Source organism: Epinephelus lanceolatus, chromosome 11 (genome assembly GCF_041903045.1).
Source record: "Epinephelus lanceolatus isolate andai-2023 chromosome 11, ASM4190304v1, whole genome shotgun sequence".
In the NCBI taxonomy this organism is placed as follows: Eukaryota; Metazoa; Chordata; class Actinopteri; order Perciformes; family Serranidae; genus Epinephelus; species Epinephelus lanceolatus.
This window is the reverse complement of record NC_135744.1, coordinates 2,545,172-2,563,684: the sequence shown is the minus strand read 5'-3', so window position 1 is coordinate 2,563,684 and position 18,513 is coordinate 2,545,172. Positions and strand designations below refer to the sequence as shown.

The 18,513-nt window shown below is 40.1% G+C and overlaps 1 protein-coding gene across 2 annotated transcripts in view; it reads right to left on the bottom strand.

Annotated features, from left to right (window-relative positions):
* The window catches only part of LOC117265132 (cell adhesion molecule DSCAM), a 338,323-nt gene that overhangs the window by 17,562 nt on the left and 302,248 nt on the right, over nt 1–18,513 (bottom strand). Inside the window, exons 22-30 of one of the 2 annotated variants that reach the window (XM_033639553.2) lie at nt 14,426–14,543; nt 12,482–12,645; nt 12,201–12,299; nt 11,872–12,060; nt 10,191–10,481; nt 7,179–7,355; nt 7,055–7,085; nt 6,808–6,923; nt 2,767–2,925 (exon numbers count right to left, since the gene is read on the bottom strand). In XM_033639553.2, the coding sequence (XP_033495444.1) occupies nt 2,767–2,925; nt 6,808–6,923; nt 7,055–7,085; nt 7,179–7,355; nt 10,191–10,481; nt 11,872–12,060; nt 12,201–12,299; nt 12,482–12,645; nt 14,426–14,543 (1,344 nt within the window). The remainder of the gene's footprint in view (nt 1–2,766; nt 2,926–6,807; nt 6,924–7,054; nt 7,086–7,178; nt 7,356–10,190; nt 10,482–11,871; nt 12,061–12,200; nt 12,300–12,481; nt 12,646–14,425; nt 14,544–18,513) is intronic. The other variant, XM_033639556.2, reaches the window with a different exon arrangement.

Here is an 18,513-nt window from a genome sequence, read left to right as displayed (position 1 = left end):
AGTGGTCAGCAATACCGGGGCCCCACAAGGTACTGTCCTCTCTCCTTTCCTCTTCATCCTTTACACCATGGACTTCAGCTACCAGACAGAGTCTTGTCATCTTCAGAAGTTTTCTGATGACTCTGCTATAGTTGGATGTATCAGCAAGGGTGAGGAGGCTGAATACAGGGCTGTGGTGAATAACTTTGTCTCATGGTGTGAGCTGAACCACCTGCAGCTCAACACAACAAAGATGGTGGTGGATCTGAGGAGAACGAGGACACCAGTGACCCCAGTTTCCATCCTGGGGCATAACGTGGACATCGTAGAACACTACAAGTATCTGGGTGTGTTCATTGACAATAAACTGGACTGGACTAAGAACACTGAAGTCCTTTACAAGAAGGGACAGAGCTGCCTCTATTTTCTGAGGAGGCTCCGCTCCTTTAACATCTGCCAGACTATGCTGAGGATGTTTTATGAGTCTGTGGTGGCCAGTGCTATTCTGTTTGCTGTGGTGTGCTGGGGCAGCAGACTGAGAGTAGCCGATGCCAACAGACTCAACAAGCTGATCAGAAAGGCCAGTGACGTTGTGGGGGTGGAGCTGGACCCTTTGACAGCAGTGTCAGACAGGAGGATGCTGTCAAAGGTGCGGGCGATACTTCAGCATGGCTCTCACCCTCTCCACAACGCTCTGGTCGAACAGAGGAGCACCTTCAGCCAGAGACTGATTGCTCCTAAATGCACCACTGAGCGCCACAGGAAGTCATTCTTACCTGTGGCCATTAAACTGTACAACTCCTGCCTCTGATGATCGGACTCATTTGGCTATTTATAAAACAAAACACATATAATTATATAACAATATAATTACTCATTCTTATTTCATTTATAACGCTACAACCATTTCATTGTATATTGTATATATTTCAGATTGTCTACTTTACTGTTTTATTATTTATTTTATTTTATTGTCTACTTTAATATTTTATTTTATTTTATTTTAATGTCTACTTTAATATTTTATTTTATTTTATTTTAATGTCTACTTTAATATTTTATTTTATTTATTTCATTGTCTATTTTAGTATCTTATTTATATCTTCATCTTTATCTCTTGTTTCCATTCATGCTGTATTTCTATTTCTACTTTGCATGGAGCATTGGAACAAAAACAATTTCCCCCCAGGGATTAATAAAGTATTCTGAATCTGAATCTGAATCTAAAACTAAAGTGAGTGCGCCCACAAGGAGGCAGGGATCATTTCATCAACAATAAACCTGGCGTTCTATTGGTTAGGGGATTTTGACAGGGTTGTTACACAAAAAAATCCAAGTGCAAGGCAGAAATCTGCAAGCAGAAATTCCACGAGCGCACAGAAGCAGCTTGAGCGAAAGGAGAAGAGCTGAAGCTGGAGCAGGAAATATGTGCAAGTAACATTGTATCTGAGTGCGAGCACACAGTTTGAGCAGAAACAGAGTAGATCTAAGCGCAAGCAGAGGCTATTTGAGTGCGAGGGCAGGGTTTTGAGGGACAATATTACAAAATCTGAACGTGAAATCAATAAATAATTCTTTCAAATTAATATACCACTCTCTTGAATAAAGATAAGAAAAAAGCACCATACACGTGTACGAACATTTTGGAGATAGCGTAAATTAGCGATGCAGATGGTGAGGTGGTGAATTGAAGCCAAACTGTAGTTTTCAGATAGTTCTTGTGGGTAAAATCACTGCAATGAACATGACACAGAGCGCACTAGAGACATTGCCGTGGCTTCCACACACTTCTCCTTCTCCAGTCACCTTACATACATGTTGCATATATGGATTGTGTAAATTAGTAAAGTCTGGAAATAAATCCAGCACCAGGTCTTGCACAATTATTAAGCTCCTTCTATAAATCAGAATATTTTTTGGAGTACACCATTTTCTGCTTTTGTCCACACATACACTTTTAGTATGGATCCTATGCAATGTTTTATAAATGAGAGCCCAGATTCTACGACCTTCTGTGGGTTTGTCTGGGTGTCTGGACTTTGTTTGATTAATTTGGTTTGTTTAATAGTCATCCTGCTCTTGGTCTAATAAACTGAATGTTGTTTTCACTTCATCCTGAGTCTTGGTAATTATGTTGGAACCCTCTGTCATGAGCCACTTTAGTGGTCGTAACATAATTTGGGGGCTTGTCTTAACTGACTGAAAACTTTTTGAGTTTTTAATGTGTTTTTCTGACATCTAGATACGGTGGCTAAGTTGGATGCTTTTTGGTAAATTATGATTGTAGCCAGTTGTATTGTGTTACATTTTGTGCATTTGGTAACTGTAGATACAGTTTTGTGGGCTTTGCTGTTGAGTGCTTGTTGCTGTAATTTGATTGCAGTAATTTGTTAGTCAGGAGTTTGTTGTTTGAGGCTGGTTGTAGCAGTGTTTAATCGTTGCACTAAGGATAATTTGCTGTTAACTTCTGACCATTATGATGTAACTGTAACTGTAACTAAACGAGCTAAGAAACAGACTTTTAAGGTAAAATTCTATGCTGCCTTGGTGGATAAAGGTATTCTGCCCCAGTTACAGAGTATGGCCAAAACTCCTGAACCCTCCAGTGACACTGTTGTAACACTAAAGCGTTCAGCACAAACCAGAGGTAAACAGAAGGCACATCAATGGAGGAAAAACACACAAAAACAAAAGGAAAAGACTGCCTGGAAAAGGAAAATTTTGGAAAACAAATTGCAAACAAATATGATGGGTTTTTTTTTTTTAAAAAAAAAAAAGCGTCCGTACTGGACTTACTGGTTCCTGGTCTGGCGTCAGACACATCGACCAGCGGACCGGTGGCCTGGGACAGGGACTGGTAGTGGACTGTGTGGGTGACTGTAGACGACTTCTGTTTCTGGGTCTCTCCGAAGTCATTATCAGTCAGTAACACCGTGGACCTGTCATCTGTGGGACAGCAACAAAAACAAGTTTAGTGCTACAGCAACCAGCAGTGGTGTTGTTAGTCCTGGGCCTCTGAGGAATCAGTACCAAATATTTTATGAATAGCCTTGGATCTAAATAGGCTGTGTATATTATTAAAAAATAAGAAGAGACCTAATAATTAAAAAAAGCCCAGGATCTAATAATGTGTCATATCAATTAATGCAATAAGGATTTAATAAATGATATGATATTCCTGATCAAAAACACAAGTTTTGGGTCCTCTGTTTCATTCAAGCAGCACATTTTGTTGTCATCAGGTGCAACAGAGAGCAAGGTCACCGGTAATCACTTCAATGATGCAGCCGGTAAAGGTGGAGCTAATTTTAAATGCTTTATATCCTGCTGTGTACTTTCATCTATAATTATACTTTATCATTTATTAGTTGATTATATTTTGTCTTAATAATCTATTTCTTCAAAGTAACTAAGGCAGACAAATAAATGTAGTGGAGTAAAAAGTACAATGTTTACCTCTGAGATGTAGTAAAGCAGAAGTAAATACCGTATTTTTCCAAATAGTAGCCTGGGCGTTTATTTCACAAAATCGAAGTCCATACCAGAAGTTGGTCTGTGTGTGTATTATTAGCCGAAGAAGAAGAGGAAGAAGACAACGGAAGAGAAGAATGCAAACAATACACGCACAACTAAAATAAAAAGTGATAAAGGAACGAGTCTTTTAATTATTAGAATTAGACAACTTTATTCTCATTGTACATTGTACAACAAAATTCTGTTCGGCACTTAGCACTAGCAGTACTAGCTAGTAGCTAGCACTAGCATAGAGTACCAAGCCGCTGCGTTTATATGCGCCGTCATCTTCATTATCTACGTAATGTATCAAATCATTAGGGGGACATCTATGTGGGGAATCTCGGCATGCACAAATTACTACCACCGGATGGTGGGTTTAGCTACATTTGTTGTGTAAAAACAAGGGCATGATTGGTATTAACCTAACGTTAGCTGCTCAAGGTCTGTTGTGCTCCCTTTCATCAATGTCTGTGTGTAAACAGTGTTAATGTTGGCCAGAGACTATTACTGCCCTCGCTTAATGTGTTGGTTAATTTAGATGTGTAGTTTGCAGCGGGGTTAATATGTGTTCCTCTGCTTTTTGGTGTGTTGTGGGGTAAAACATCTGTGCACCCACTCACTGCACACAAGCCATTTTTTCCCCCAATTTTTGGTTCACCTGGTCTCCATGTGTATTAATGCTTGTATAACCTCAACCCTGCACTGCTCAATCAAGTTATATACAGCTTTTTTTCCGGAGATATTCTAAAAATAGTAACGAGAGTCGTCTCATGTGGTATACGACATGAGTGACCCCCGAGGGTTAATCGGGTCATACCATGGAAATGAACTGCATTTTATATACATAGCCCCGGGTGTCTGCAAAAAATACATTTGTATTATGTTTTAGTAATGCAGAGCACTAATACACATACACGTGGATACATAAATAGCTGTAGTGCCTCCTCCACCATGAGTCCTTTAGATCGGTAAAATATGGTTGATGTTCAGTATGTTTTCCAGCTATCAATGTTGATTGACTTCTCCTTTTTTCAGATGCACCCCTATATTTTGTGTGACGAAGCCAGTCTGGGGCACACAACCCTTTCACCATCTGAGTTTGGTTTCCTCTCTGCCCCAAATTTAAAACCAAAAATGAGAGTGCGATCCAGAGGCACCTGAAAAACCATACGTAAAATGCAGTTCATTTTCATGGTATGTTGATGAGAAGTATCTGTATGAGATCATATACTTCTACAATTAACAGTAATGTTTAATGATATTTGTTCGGGACAAAACAAGACATTTTAGGCTGCATCTTGGGACCTTGTGATTTGTGGAACAGTGGTTGACATTTTATACCATTTTCTTACATTTTATAGACCAAACAAATAAATTATTTTACTGTTTTTCCATTTTTTTTCTCCTTTTGAGATTGATATGGATATCTGGAATAAAAACTTGTTCACAAAAAAGGGAACTCCAAGTCTACTTCTTTATGTTGCCAGTACAATAGTGTAATATTGTGTTTACATGTGTTCCTGAAATATAATAGAATACATCTGACAATATGACAATCTAATTATTACGTTCATTTAATAGTTAAATAGTTACAATTAACCATACTGATGTAAGAGTATGACATTTGTTGTGTCCATGGTTTTCAGTTGTTTTGAATGACATGATAGTAATCTGCATGTTGCAACTGTAGCCCAATAAATGAAAGCGCTCACCTTATTTAATCTTTGTTAAGAATTAATTAATTAATTAATCCAACTAAAATTCATGCGTTTTTGTAGGTTTAACTTGTCGAGGTCAATGTTATTCCAAACAAAACATAACTGTATTTAAAATAATTGTTGAAATAATTGTATTATTATTATTATTATTATTATTATTTATTTTATAATATATATATATTTATAATTGTTGGTTGCTTCAAAGTTTGTAAATGTATTACTAAAATAAATATTATAAAAAAGACAGACTTAAAAACCAACCTCTGGGGAAAAAAACAGACTTCCAGTATGGACTTCCAGTATCGTAGACACGAAGAAGATTAACTTCCGGTATGGACTTCTGGTATGGATTGGATATATGGCGCACCCTTGTCCACCATCTTGTCTGCAGCTGGGTACTGCTGGGTACTGTTGTGGCATTTTATTAGTGTACACGGGTTTCACCGCTGGGTGGTGCTATTGCATTATACCAGTAAAGCCCCAGTTATCCGAATACCAACCAAACGGGCCATTTAACCAACGGTTACAGGCTGCCACACCGAAATATCGCCATTCCGACGGTCCGCCATCCCGAATTCTGGTCTCTGAGTCCTGACAGTGAGCTATGGCGAGTCTGTAGAAGCTGTATTCCCCATGTCAGCGATTTTCACCGGGGACGCATGTGAGTAATTCAGGCTGACATTACCTGTTTTTCAGCAAACTCTTCTGGTAATTTTATTAAAAGGCACGGCATATACGTAGGTCCACAGTAACTTATTATTATTATAATTATTATTGGGTCTTATAAGAGTGGGCTACAATGAGTACCAGGCCATCAGATCACAGCATCCGCGGTGAGAGGACACGGAATTGTGTGTGCTTTTACGCACGTGGGTCAAAGCGATCACGGATATTTGATGTGGGAAAGATGTAGCCAGATGTATTACCTGTTTTAGATACGTGGCTGGCTGTCCGTCCATCCGTCCGTAGAACGAGTCATGTGCACCACTTGACCACCGACCCGTGTGTAAAAGCACAAACAGTCCCTCAAGGAGGGACAGCCATGAGGCAAATGAATGAGGAAATAATCGCTCGGGCATTTAATCGGACCGGTGTTTAATACGCAAAATGGGGTCAAACCCCCGGCGGCTATTAGGTGCCCGGCGGCTATTTGCCACCAGGCGACTATTTGGAAATATACGGTAGTCGTACAAAATGGAAATGCTAAAGTACAAGCACCTCAAAATTTTCTAAATTGTAATGATAGCAGTTGCAAAGTGTTTTGTTTCTACTCAATGCATATTATCAATATTATCTATTTTTTATTATCACAATTCATCATTTATCTGGAAAAAATAGTTTTTAAAGGCAAATAAGGTGCCAGAGTGCATAAAAAGCATCAAAATAGAGATTGTTTTTAAAAATAAATAAATAAATAAATAACTGGGAACGATTCCCCAGGATCCCTCTACAGAGGTCCAAGCTAATCCCCCAGTGTACTGAAAGCCTAGAAATGCCGTGGCAACCAGGTTAATTTGCTGTATACACTAAAAACAAGTGCAGTTTCTTGTATGGCAGCAAAACACTACTGTGTACACACTAGTGATGAACTCACCAACAGTTTCCATGGTATCTCTCTCCTCAATCAGGAGCTGGGCTCTGGGAATGTCAATGTGCATGCGGAGCGTCTGTTGCTGTTTATTAATTGGCTCTGCTGGGCGTGTGTTTTTACTGGGGAGCACAAAACACAAACACACACACACACACACAAAAAAAACGTAATTATCAGAAACTCGTAATTATTCTCATCAGACAACAGTACAGTGTCTCGATAATGGCCGAGCAGTGAAGTTGCTTCTTACCTCATGAGCATCTCAGCCAAACTTTTTGCATCTGGAAAACAAACAGAGAAATAGAATTTAACTTGTTGAACATATGAGAACACAGGCTAAAATCTGTCATATTAGATGACCTTACTCATCTCACCTCGGAGCCTCTTCAGCCTCTGCTCCCTCCTCCTCCTCCTCAGCACCAGCAGCCCGATGAAAATAACAACAATGCCCACCAACACACAGGAAATGGTCACCATCATCTTCAAACCTTCACCACCCCCAGAGTTGTCCTCGCTCACATTGGGTGCCTTCACCAAAGGTGCAATGGTACCTGCGCAGAAGTCATATGGTATGTGTTATGACAGATATTGGTGCTAAGCCGGCATGGGAGTTAAGACATCATATATATCAGAGGGAACAACTGCAGCAATTGTCAGCATTGTAGGGATCCTGAAAAAAAGCATTTGATTTGTGTCATTAATGATAGGCTAAATCAGTTTTATTGTGCAAAAATTAGTAGCAGCTCAAGCTAAGAGTTTATCATTTTCTTCCAAAAAATCATCATCATTATGTTCCTGCCATGTTCGCAGAGTTTGTCTGTAGTCTCTTTCCTGTTTTATTTTGAAAGTCACTCTCCTCATGTATCATGTCTTGTTTTATTTCCTGCCCGTGTTTTTTACTGTCTGATATTTTTCATTTTATGTGTTTAGCTGTGTCTGCCCATGTGTGTGTATCTGTCTGTCCACAACTGATCTCACCAACTGCTGGACTAATCAACTTTATATTTTGTGTGCACATTTATGATTGTATGCTTCAGGACCTCTTGTGGTTGCAGTGATTCACAATTGTTAAAAAAAAAAAAAAAATCTTTTTTTGTTTTTTTGACTGCTGACTCCTCACTCATTTCAACCTGCTGGGGCATGCCACAAGTTTGCCTGGAAAATTGGCTGAGCCAAAAACAACCAGCAAAAGCGGGTGTTGCATGCTAAAATTTGGCCCTCTCCGTGGCTCAAAAGGTAACGTCCAAAAACATAGAAGGAATTGCTGGAATTACAGTAATTGTCTAGAGTGGCTGCAATCAGCTCAGGTGACTATCTGGTGGAGATCTACACTCTACTAGGTGCATTTTTCTAGTCGGTTAATTAGTCCCCTGTGTATTTTCTCTGTCAGTTGTAAGGTTGTCTGCATTTGTGGCTTGTTTCCCCACTTCGTATACCTGCCTGTTCTCTTTATGCCATACCAGTTTATACTTACTGTAAAACTTTAATTAAAAGCAGAGTCCCAGTTAAATGTCCAGTCCTTTTTACCAGCCCAGTGTAGCTACACATTTTGACAAATAAACACCTGTCTCAATTAGAAACCTGAGTCCTGTACTACGAAGCAGGATTTGGAGTTAGCAAGGTAACTACAGGGTTAACTCTGGGTTTTCAGTACTATGAAGCTGGTTCTCTTTTTACTGGGATAAATCACTGTGGTAATATATACAAGAACAGCTAACCTGCTCCAGAGAAGGTTAACTTCAGGGTATCGGATCACAACCTGTCAACATCCCGACGTCTGACCAATCAGATCACTGAAGAAAAAAGTATCCATGAATGAAAGTCTGGAGTGACAGGTAAAAAGGAGGAGCCTGTGTGCTGTTATAGGTCAGTAAAATCATTTAATATTTCCAGGGCTCTATTTCCACTGGTTTTAAAAACAGAGCTTCTAACAAACACAGAGATCATTTACAACATTAAACACATGATTTTGACAGTATTTGAAATTAAGTTAATTTAAGTTTATTTTAGTCCACAGTAATCGCTGACAGTGGTTCTGCTTTTACACTCTGATTCCATCACTGCAGCTAAAAATATTATGAAACACCTGTGTGATGAGAACGAGCATTAAACAGATATTTCATCAGTAAAATAATCCACACAATGTTAATTAGCTCCCGTTATTATAAATGCCACATTTCAGTCAGATAGACCTCATCAGTCATTAACTACTTTTCCACCCTTTACTTCAGCAGCAGAAACAGTCTGGTATCACTTTAAAGTGTTTTGTGTGAGATATTCAAAGTAGTATTATCATTATCCAATTAAACAGTAAAAAAAATACTCTACACTAATGTCACATACATCCCATAGCGATAGTAGGTAGTGATACCTGCATGTAATTTTAGTCTCGGATAAGGATAGTGTTTTCAATGTGTCTAGATTTTCCGTTTTAAGAGTACAGTTTATGATTTGCCTCCCGTGCTACTGACATTTTATTGTCTAGTAACCTTAACGTTGTCACTGCAGTTTCATCTCATATCATATGAAGCAGCCTACTTCATTCATGGTTCTGATGATGCCGCTCATAATTAACATCCTAGCCCCTTTTACATGAACGTGCTTGTAGCTGGATAGAAAAAACCCAGAGTTGACTGAACTAGTTAATAGCCAGCTTCACAGTACTAGTTATCCAGACAGCCAATGTTAGGGTTAGTCAAACCAGATAGCCAGAAGATATCCTGGGTTAGTTGAACTGGCTTCGTAGTACAGGCCTCTGGTTCTTATTCTGCTAAACTGTACTTACATGCAAATGAACCCACCCTTAGCTAAATTATTAGCCTGACTGTTCTCTTCAACAGCTCCAGGATGTTAGTGAATGAGGAAGTGAAGGGTTGGTCCTCAGGACCATACCTGATCATCTTTATTTTCCAGTGAACTCCTAGGATGCAATGTAAGCTGGCAGCACCCTTTATCTCAAAGGAGATCATAAAATGATTGAACTCATGTGGTGGCATTCGGAAGGCATGTGATGGAGGTGCTAAATCAGTAACACAAATCATGAAATGCACAAAATGTGCTCATTACCCAGTTCATCAAGGTAGCCTCAGTCACCTTGAGCCACAGCTCTGCCATTGACAGAAAAAAAAGATTTATTTAAACTACTACTGTGAGCCAGACTCAGTGTGTGATAATTACTGGAAGCTTTGGTATTGTATCACAGATTCTCTACTTGTTCAATCATCAGAGTGTAAGCGTTCATGTTATACTGCCTCTGGAGCAGCCGGTGAATGACACAGGTACACTTCCCTGCCACTTTCAGCAGTGGACAGATATTTCAGAGACTCTGTTCCCTGCAAAGAAATGAGTTGGAAACGCTATTGTCCCTTGTGATTGTGTTAACTCACTGCCATCATAGCTGAGCGTTGCAAACTTGACTCTCTTTTCAGCATAGCCGGCGCTGTTGTAGACTTTCATCTGCAGCTCATACCAAGTGGCCTCCTGCAGGTCATACAGGATGTAGCTCTTGGTGAGGGAGGTGCGCTGTGCCGTGGTCCATGTGGGTGAGTCTACAGACCGATACTCCAAGGTGAAGGAGGTGATGGGGCATCCACCATTATTCCAGCCATTCAGGTTGAGCTTGACGCGAGTGGCGTTGATGCTAGTGAAGAGCTCCTGGTCTTTAGAGTACTGAGGTTCTATAGAGAGAATAGAAAGAAAGCCTCAATGTTATTGGTTAGTAAGCATGAACACTGGAGAAGGTAAAAAACTTTAAACCGTGGCAGATCTGCCCAACATTTAACAATTACAAGTAACGAGAAAAAAAATGTAGGGCTTCAGCTAACAATTATTTATCAATTAATCTGTTGATCATTGACTCAATGAATCATTTGGTCTAAGAAAATGTCAGAAAAGTGTTCTTTATGGACCAAGATGTCGTCTTTTTTTGTTTGACCAGCAATGCAAAACCTGACCTATTATTGTAGAAGACAAATAAAACCAGCAAAGGTATACATTTGGAATCGAAACTGAGATGTAGCCTATGAATGCTCAGCATTTTTGCTTACAATTCCATTAACGGACTGATCATTTCAGCTCCAATAAAATGTAAACATAATGTAACTTTTTATTTTTACATTACATATAGCAGTGAACTGGTCCATTATTAGTTCAGTAAAATTTTTAACAAAGAAAAAAGCGATATGTGTTTATATTGGGTATTGGCAGTCCTAACCCCCCTTCCTCATGTTTCTTGTGTTTTCCCTCTCCCAAGTGTTTATTGTTGGTCTCTCTCTCCCCTGTCTGTTAGTCTCTCTCTTGCTGCAGGGCATGGCTGGCCACTCTCCCTCTCCTGTTCGTCCCCGCCTTCTCTGCCTCCACTGCCTCCACTGCACACCCGCCGTCAATCAGCCTAGTCACCTGCCTGCTCACTATAAAGACTCCAGTTCAACTTCCAGTATTCGTCAAATTGTCTGTTTCCCTTAGTGATAACTACTCCGACTCTGAAGAATCTCTGTGAATGCTTTTGCTGCCTGTTTTTGCCTTTTCGTCACCTCTTTTTTCCTGAGTGCTGTCTCCTGTGCTTCAGGTCTCATCTCCAGTCGTACGCCAGCCTCTGAAGATTGTGTGTTTGGACATGAACCCTGATTTCTCTGCCTGTCCACTCTCTATCCCTGTATTTTTGTGGTGTTTTTGTTTGGTGAAATTTTTACTTTACTAACATTCCATTAAATTTTTGTTATCTTTTGACTTTTGTCTCTGAGTCTGAATTGTTGCTTGGTGGGTACGTTACTTTGTTTTCAATCTTATTTAGAAAGATGTAATATGGTATTTTAAACAACTACAAACCAGGCTGTGTTTATTTCATGACTACAAGCTTGCTGAGAAAATATCAAATATCTATCTATGGCAACAAATAAAGCCTCTAAAAAGTCTTATCAATGAATAGGTAAAGTATTGTCAAATTTGCTGCCACTAGATATATGAATCCCCCAATTAATAAAACACTTTGATGATGTTTTAATTTAAGAAAAATCACTCAAAATGTAAATGATCAACTGTATAACTTATGTGCCTCTTTGGTTTTACCTTTCCCGTGAGTCTTTGCTTCAATGATCTCACTTATGCGCCCTGGCCCCACTGCATTCTGGGCTGTAAGTGTGAACTTGTACCAGGTGCCACACTTAAGGTTCTCTAGCCGATAGGAGCGTTCACTGGGACTGATGGCAAAGTTGCCCCATTGCTCACTGTTGTCCTCCGAGTACTGCAGAATGTAGCCTGGAAAAGAACACATGAGAAAATCAATGTTTATGAACAGCAAAGAAAACTGAAAGAAGAATGATAACGGTAAAAAACAACAACAAAAAAAAAAACAGAAACAAAATTAGTGAAAAAAGACAGGGATGTTTCTGTCTGACCTCTTATGGAGCTGCCTCCGTTGTCTCCAGGGATCCAGGAGAGGGTAATTGAGGTGGTAGTTGTTTTGGTCACTGTGAGGCGAGGTTGGTCAGGTGGAACTGAAGGACAGGCCAAGAAATGAGTCATCACACATCGCAAAAAGAGCATTAGCTAGGTGTATAAATGTATTACCACCAATCAACAGGTAAAGCGTGCTCAAAACATCACCCGTGTGTATGTGTTCGAAATTCTGATGGGCATGAGCTGTTAAGGGTTGGTACACACACATGTTGTGTCTTACCTTGAACCTGCAGGTTGAGGACGATTTTGTCTGACCCAAAGCTGTTACTGGCCACACAAGTGTAGTTCCCAGAATCCTCTGCTTTCACCGTGCGAATAACAAGGCTGCCATTACCGTGGACGCTGCGTCGGCTGTCAATCACAACAGGTGCTGGGGTTCCGTTGCTAAACCATAGAGGTGTTAGAATTAGCAATACATTCACAAGCCCTTTTTATATAGGTATTGTGCAAATTTGCAGGAAAGCCCAATCAGTCTTTTTTCAGCATTGGCGGTACAAAACCAAAATCGGGTGCAGCAAAATGCTGCCTACCTACTTTTGTTTATACAGAATGCGCCTTTTTTGGGGCAATGGGGGGCGTGAGCAAGAAACAAAACGTATTGCTCAGCGTGGGACATAAACAGTGACGTTGGAGGGAAGCCACGGCTGGTCAGGCCTTCGGGAGCTCCTTTGGGAGCTCTGTGCTTTCTCTTGTAAATCGGCCCGTTCTTCACCGTCCTCGTCATTTGACGGTTAATAGCCTCTATGTTTGCGAGGGCAAGGAGGGCATGCAATTCCTTGTCTCCCCAGTTGGTCATCTCTACAGTGTCCATCAGGTTTGCGTTTCTCTCTTGCTACAAGCTGCACGCACATGCGGCGTCATCAACAGCTCCTCCCACAAGTCTTCAACAGCCCCTCCTGTTGCGGAAGGCTGCCTCGGTCTGTTTAAACTAAAAGGGTTCCGCCAATTTGACTACCCTACGAGGTGGAAAATTGGGCACCTCGGATCAGCTCGCCAATCCAGCTGTTTCTAAAGGCTTGCAGCTTGCCAGCAAAATGGCCCAACATTCGTAGAAAATCTGGCAGTGTAAAAGGGGCTTAAGTGTCACATGGTAAATTGGAAAAGAAAAATTCTACCTTTTTTTGAAGGGCAGGGGCGAAAAGAAAAAAGGTCACTTTATCGCGCGTTTTGGCTCCCAGGAGGGCACTTTAGCGTGCGTTTGGGCTCCCAGGAGGGTACTGAAGCGTGTGTTTTGGCTCCCAGGAAGGCAATTTAGTGTGTGTTTTGGCTTCCAGAAGAGCACTTTAGTGAGCATTTTTCAACAAGTTTCGAGTTTTAGCTTGATCTGCAGATCATTCCAGGACCAGGGACTGTCTCTGTGCTGGTAAAAGGCACTTTAAAATGAAGCTATTTGTGTGACCTGAAGTTATGGCTGCTTTGCAAGATAAAAACTTCTGGCAGTGCCAGTGTTGTTTCTACACAAAGTGAGGGATGGCCATCCTACCTTGCTGTATAAGTTGCGGTATAAGTTACAATTATGGGTCCTGAAGCTAGATTTAGTCATATAGCCTGCACAGAAAGCTAAGTGTGAATTTTAATTTCCTTTCAAGATAGTCAATATGATGTTTAAAACTGAGGCTTTTGTCCAACCAAATTTCCAAATATTTATAATTATCTATTTATATTATTATAACAGATTAAATTGAGACATCATCAAGAGTATTGATGAAAAGGGTTGGAACCTTTGTTTGCCCAGGGGAGAAAGTCATAATATTAGTTTTGGTTGGGTTTAAAAGCAGTTTCAGATCAGTAGGGGCACATTGCAGGGTGTTACAATCAGTCTGCAGATTTAAAAATCTGCTATATCTGCAGTGGGTGCACAGGAGTACATGACAGTGTCATCTGCATACAAATGGTATTTACAGAATTTGAACTTATCACAAATATGATTAATATAAACTAAAAAAAAGCAAGGGTCCCAGACAGATCCTTTAGACACCCTTCTTTATAGTGACTTTGTCGGACATGACATTGCGATGTTTTCAATCTGTGAATGATCAGTCGGGTCACTGTGGAATCACTTTGCATCCAATGCCAATACACTATCTATCTATCTATCTATCTATCTATCTATCTATCTATCTATCTATCTAACACCTACTGCAACACCTTAAACCGTACTCACATCTCTTTCAGCCACTTGATGGTTGGGGATGGATCACCCACTGCTTTACAGGGCAGCACAATGTCCCTCATCCAGGGGGTTGTTACTGTCCTGTTGAAGGTCAGGATCCGAGCTGGAGCTACATAAATACAATAATAAAATATTTTCATCAGTGCACAGAGGAGATGCAGTAACCAATTGATGTGTTGTTGTTGAAATGATTTCAGAAAGTCTTTTTTTTTTTTTACATTTATTGTCCTTTTATTTACTCCCTAACCCTTTAACTTACCGAGTTCAAATCCGCCTCAAAAGACAGATTTATAATTGTGCGTCAACTCTATGCAGAGCGTACTCCGTAGCCTACACATGTAGGTGGTCCATTGATGGTTTAAAAAGTTCCAAAGCTATGGATGTACAGTACAGGCCAAAAGTTTGGACACACCTTCTCATTCAATGCGTTTTCTTTATTTTCATGACTATTTACATTGCAGATTCTCACTGAAGGCATCAAAACTATGAATGAACACATGTGGAGTTATGTACTTAACAAAAAAAGGTGAAATAACTGAAAACATGTTTTATATTCTAGTTTCTTCAAAATAGCCACCCTTTGCTCTGATTACTGCTTTGCACACTCTTGGCATTCTCTCCATGAGCTTCAAGAGGTAGTCACCTGAAATGGTTTCCACTTCACAGGTGTACCTTATCAGGGTTAATTAGTGGAATTTCTTGCTTTATCAATGGGGTTGGGACCATCAGTTGTGTTGTGCAGAAGTCAGGTTAATACACAGCCGACAGCCCTATTGGACAACTGTTAAAATTCATATTATGGCAAGAACCAATCAGCTAACTAAAGAAAAACGAGTGGCCATCATTACTTTACGAAATGAAGGTCAGTCAGTCCGGAAAATTGCAAAAACTTTAAATGTGTCCCCAAGTGGAGTCGCAAAAACCATCAAGCGCTACAACGAAACTGGCACACATGAGGACCGACCCAGGAAAGGAAGACCAAGAGTCACCTCTGCTTCTGAGGATAAGTTCATCCGAGTCACCAGCCTCAGAAATGGCAAGTTAACAGCAGCTCAGATCAGAGACCAGATGAATGCCACACAGAGTTCTAGCAGCAGACCCATCTCTAGAACAACTGTTAAGAGGAGACTGCGCCAATCAGGCCTTCATGGTCAAATAGCTGCTGGGGAACCACTGCTAAGGAGAGGCAACAAGCAGAAGAGATTTGTTTGGGCCAAGAAACACAAGGAATGGACATTAGACCAGTGGAAATCTGTGCTTTGGTCTGATGAGTCCAAATTTGAGATCTTTGGTTCCAACCGCCGTGTCTTTGTGAGACGCAGAAAAGGTGAACGGATGGATTCCACATGCCTGGTTCCCACTGTGAAGCATGGAGGAGGAGGTGTGATGGTGTGGGGGTGTTTTGCTGGTGACACTGTTGGGGATTTATTCAAAATTGAAGGCACACTGAACCAGCATGGCTACCACAGCATCCTGCAGCGACATGCCATCCCATCCGGTTTGCGTTTAGTTGGACGATCATTTATTTTTCAACAGGACAATGACCCCAAACACACCTCCAGGCTGTGTAAGGGCTATTTGACCAAGAAGGAGAGTGATGGAGTGCTGTGGCAGATGACCTGGCCTCCACAGTCACCGGACCTGAACCCAATCGAGACGGTTTGGGGTGAGCTGGACCGCAGAGTGAAGGCAAAGGGGCCAACAAGTGCTAAACACCTCTGGGAACTCCTTCAAGACTGTTGGAAAACCATTTCAGGTGACTACCTCTTGAAGCTCATCGAGAGAATGCCAAGAGTGTGAAAAGCAGTAATCAGAGCAAAGGGTGGCTATTTTGAAGAAACTAGAATATAAAACATGTTTTCAGTTATTTCACCTTTTTTTGTTAAGTACATAACTCCACATGTGTTCATTCATAGTTTTGATGCCTTCAGTGAGAATCTACAATGTAAATAGTCATGAAAATAAAGAAAACGCATTGAATGAGAAGGTGTGTCCAAACTTTTGGCCTGTACTGTATACGGACTTGACACTAATTATCTAAAAGCACACAGGGATTCCTCGGTATGCCCAATTACACCCATGATAAATCAATCAATTAATCAATCAACTGTACCATCGGCTTGGAAGATAGCCACAGTCACTCCTATTTACAAATCTGGAGATCAGACAGACATGGCTAATTACCGCCCAATCAGCATTCTTCCAGTAACATCAAAAGCCATGGAGAAATGGGTTGTGAAACAAATAATTAATCATCTGAACATTGATAATTCTCTCCTGCACCCGATGCAGTTTGGTTTTCAGGCTCACCACTCAATGGAATCAGCTATCAGTGTGTTATTAGAAAAGGTCAAAAACTCTCTTGACAAAAGTGCTTGTGTAGGAGCCGTCTTTCTGGATCTAAAAGAGGCTTTCGATACTGTCAACCATCAAATTCTCATCGCTAAACTGAATTCATTTAATTTTTCTGAACGCTCTAAATTATGGATGAAATCATATCTGTCTGAAAGAAAACATATCTCTGTTGATGATATCAAATCACCGTATCTTGAATGTACGGTAGGGGTCCCACAAGGATCTATACTTGGACCCATTCTTTTTTCGTTATTTATTAATGACTTACCAAATGCCTGTAAGAATGTTGATATTGTGATGTACGCAGATGACGCAGAGATCCTGACTAAAGCTAAAAGCCCACAAGAGGTTTCCCGTATTCTGACTTTGGCCCTGATCCCTATACAGGAATGGCTAACTAACTCTTGTCTAACGTTAAACACCAAAAAAACTGTCTGCATGATGTTTTCGAAACACAAAACTGAAATCAGCCATTCTAATATTTTTTTAAACAGTGAAGAGCTTGAACTCGTCAAAGAATTCAAGTATCTCAGTGTCATTTTAGATCCAACTCTGTCATTCAAAAATCATGTTAAGAAAATCACCAGAACAGTTAAATTTAACTTGAGTAACTTATGACAAATAAGATCACTACTAACTGAAGAAGAAGCGAGAATGTTCATACACTCCATGTTCTTCTCACATATTGAGTACTGCTTCACTAATTGGTCACTCACAGGAAAAACAATACTAAAACTTTGATTCAGGCACACCGACAAAGCCAAGGATATTATAAAATGCCTTTATTGATTAGGGCATGCCAATATAAAATAACTACGAAACGCCGACCGGTTTCGACCACACAGGGTCTTCGTAAGGGCGTGAAAGAGACAAACCGACTCAGGTGTACTAATTACTTATATAGGTAATCAGTCAATCAATCAATTTGACTCTTAAGACTACATTATACAAGCATATCATATATTCAAATATTTAGAAACAGACTATCGGATAAGTAAATATTCCGTGAGCAATAAAGAGAAAAAAGAGAAAATTAGGTCATATATAATCTTCAACACACACAACATTACAAGGAATACATTTACAGAAAAGGTCTAAAATCTATCTCCTCACTGAGACCAGGATACACCAAGGCATCAAATTTAAAATTCCAAAATGTTTCTCTCTGTAATAATTTATTAAGACGGTCTCCTCCTCTAATTGACTGTTCCATATATTCAATCCCTTCCACTTTTAGTAGGCTGTCATTATTATTATGAACATTATGAAAGTGGCATGCCATAGGATAATCATTATTGTTGATTCTTATAGCATATTTATGTTCTGCCACTCTGTCTTTTACGCGTCTTTTTGTGCTCCCAATGTAAAAACAGCCACACGGGCAGCTAAGACGGTGCACTACATATGTGGAGTTACAGTTGATAAAGTGTGTATTTTTATATGTTTTCTTAGTTTTAAAATCTATAAATTCTTTCTGTTGTATGATATTGGAACAGTGGTTACAGTTAGTTTGCATACATTTAAAAGTACCCTTAGGCCTCTTGAGCCAGCTGTCTCCCTTCTTTACTGGCAGATAGCTGTGCATAAGCCTGTCTTTTATAGTAGGGGCTCTTTTATGACAAAAAGTGGGAGGAGATTGAAAAACCTCTGAAAGAGAGGGGTCACTTCTGAGAATATCCCAATTTGAAGAAATAATCTTTTTAATCTGCTGAGCTTGTTTGCTG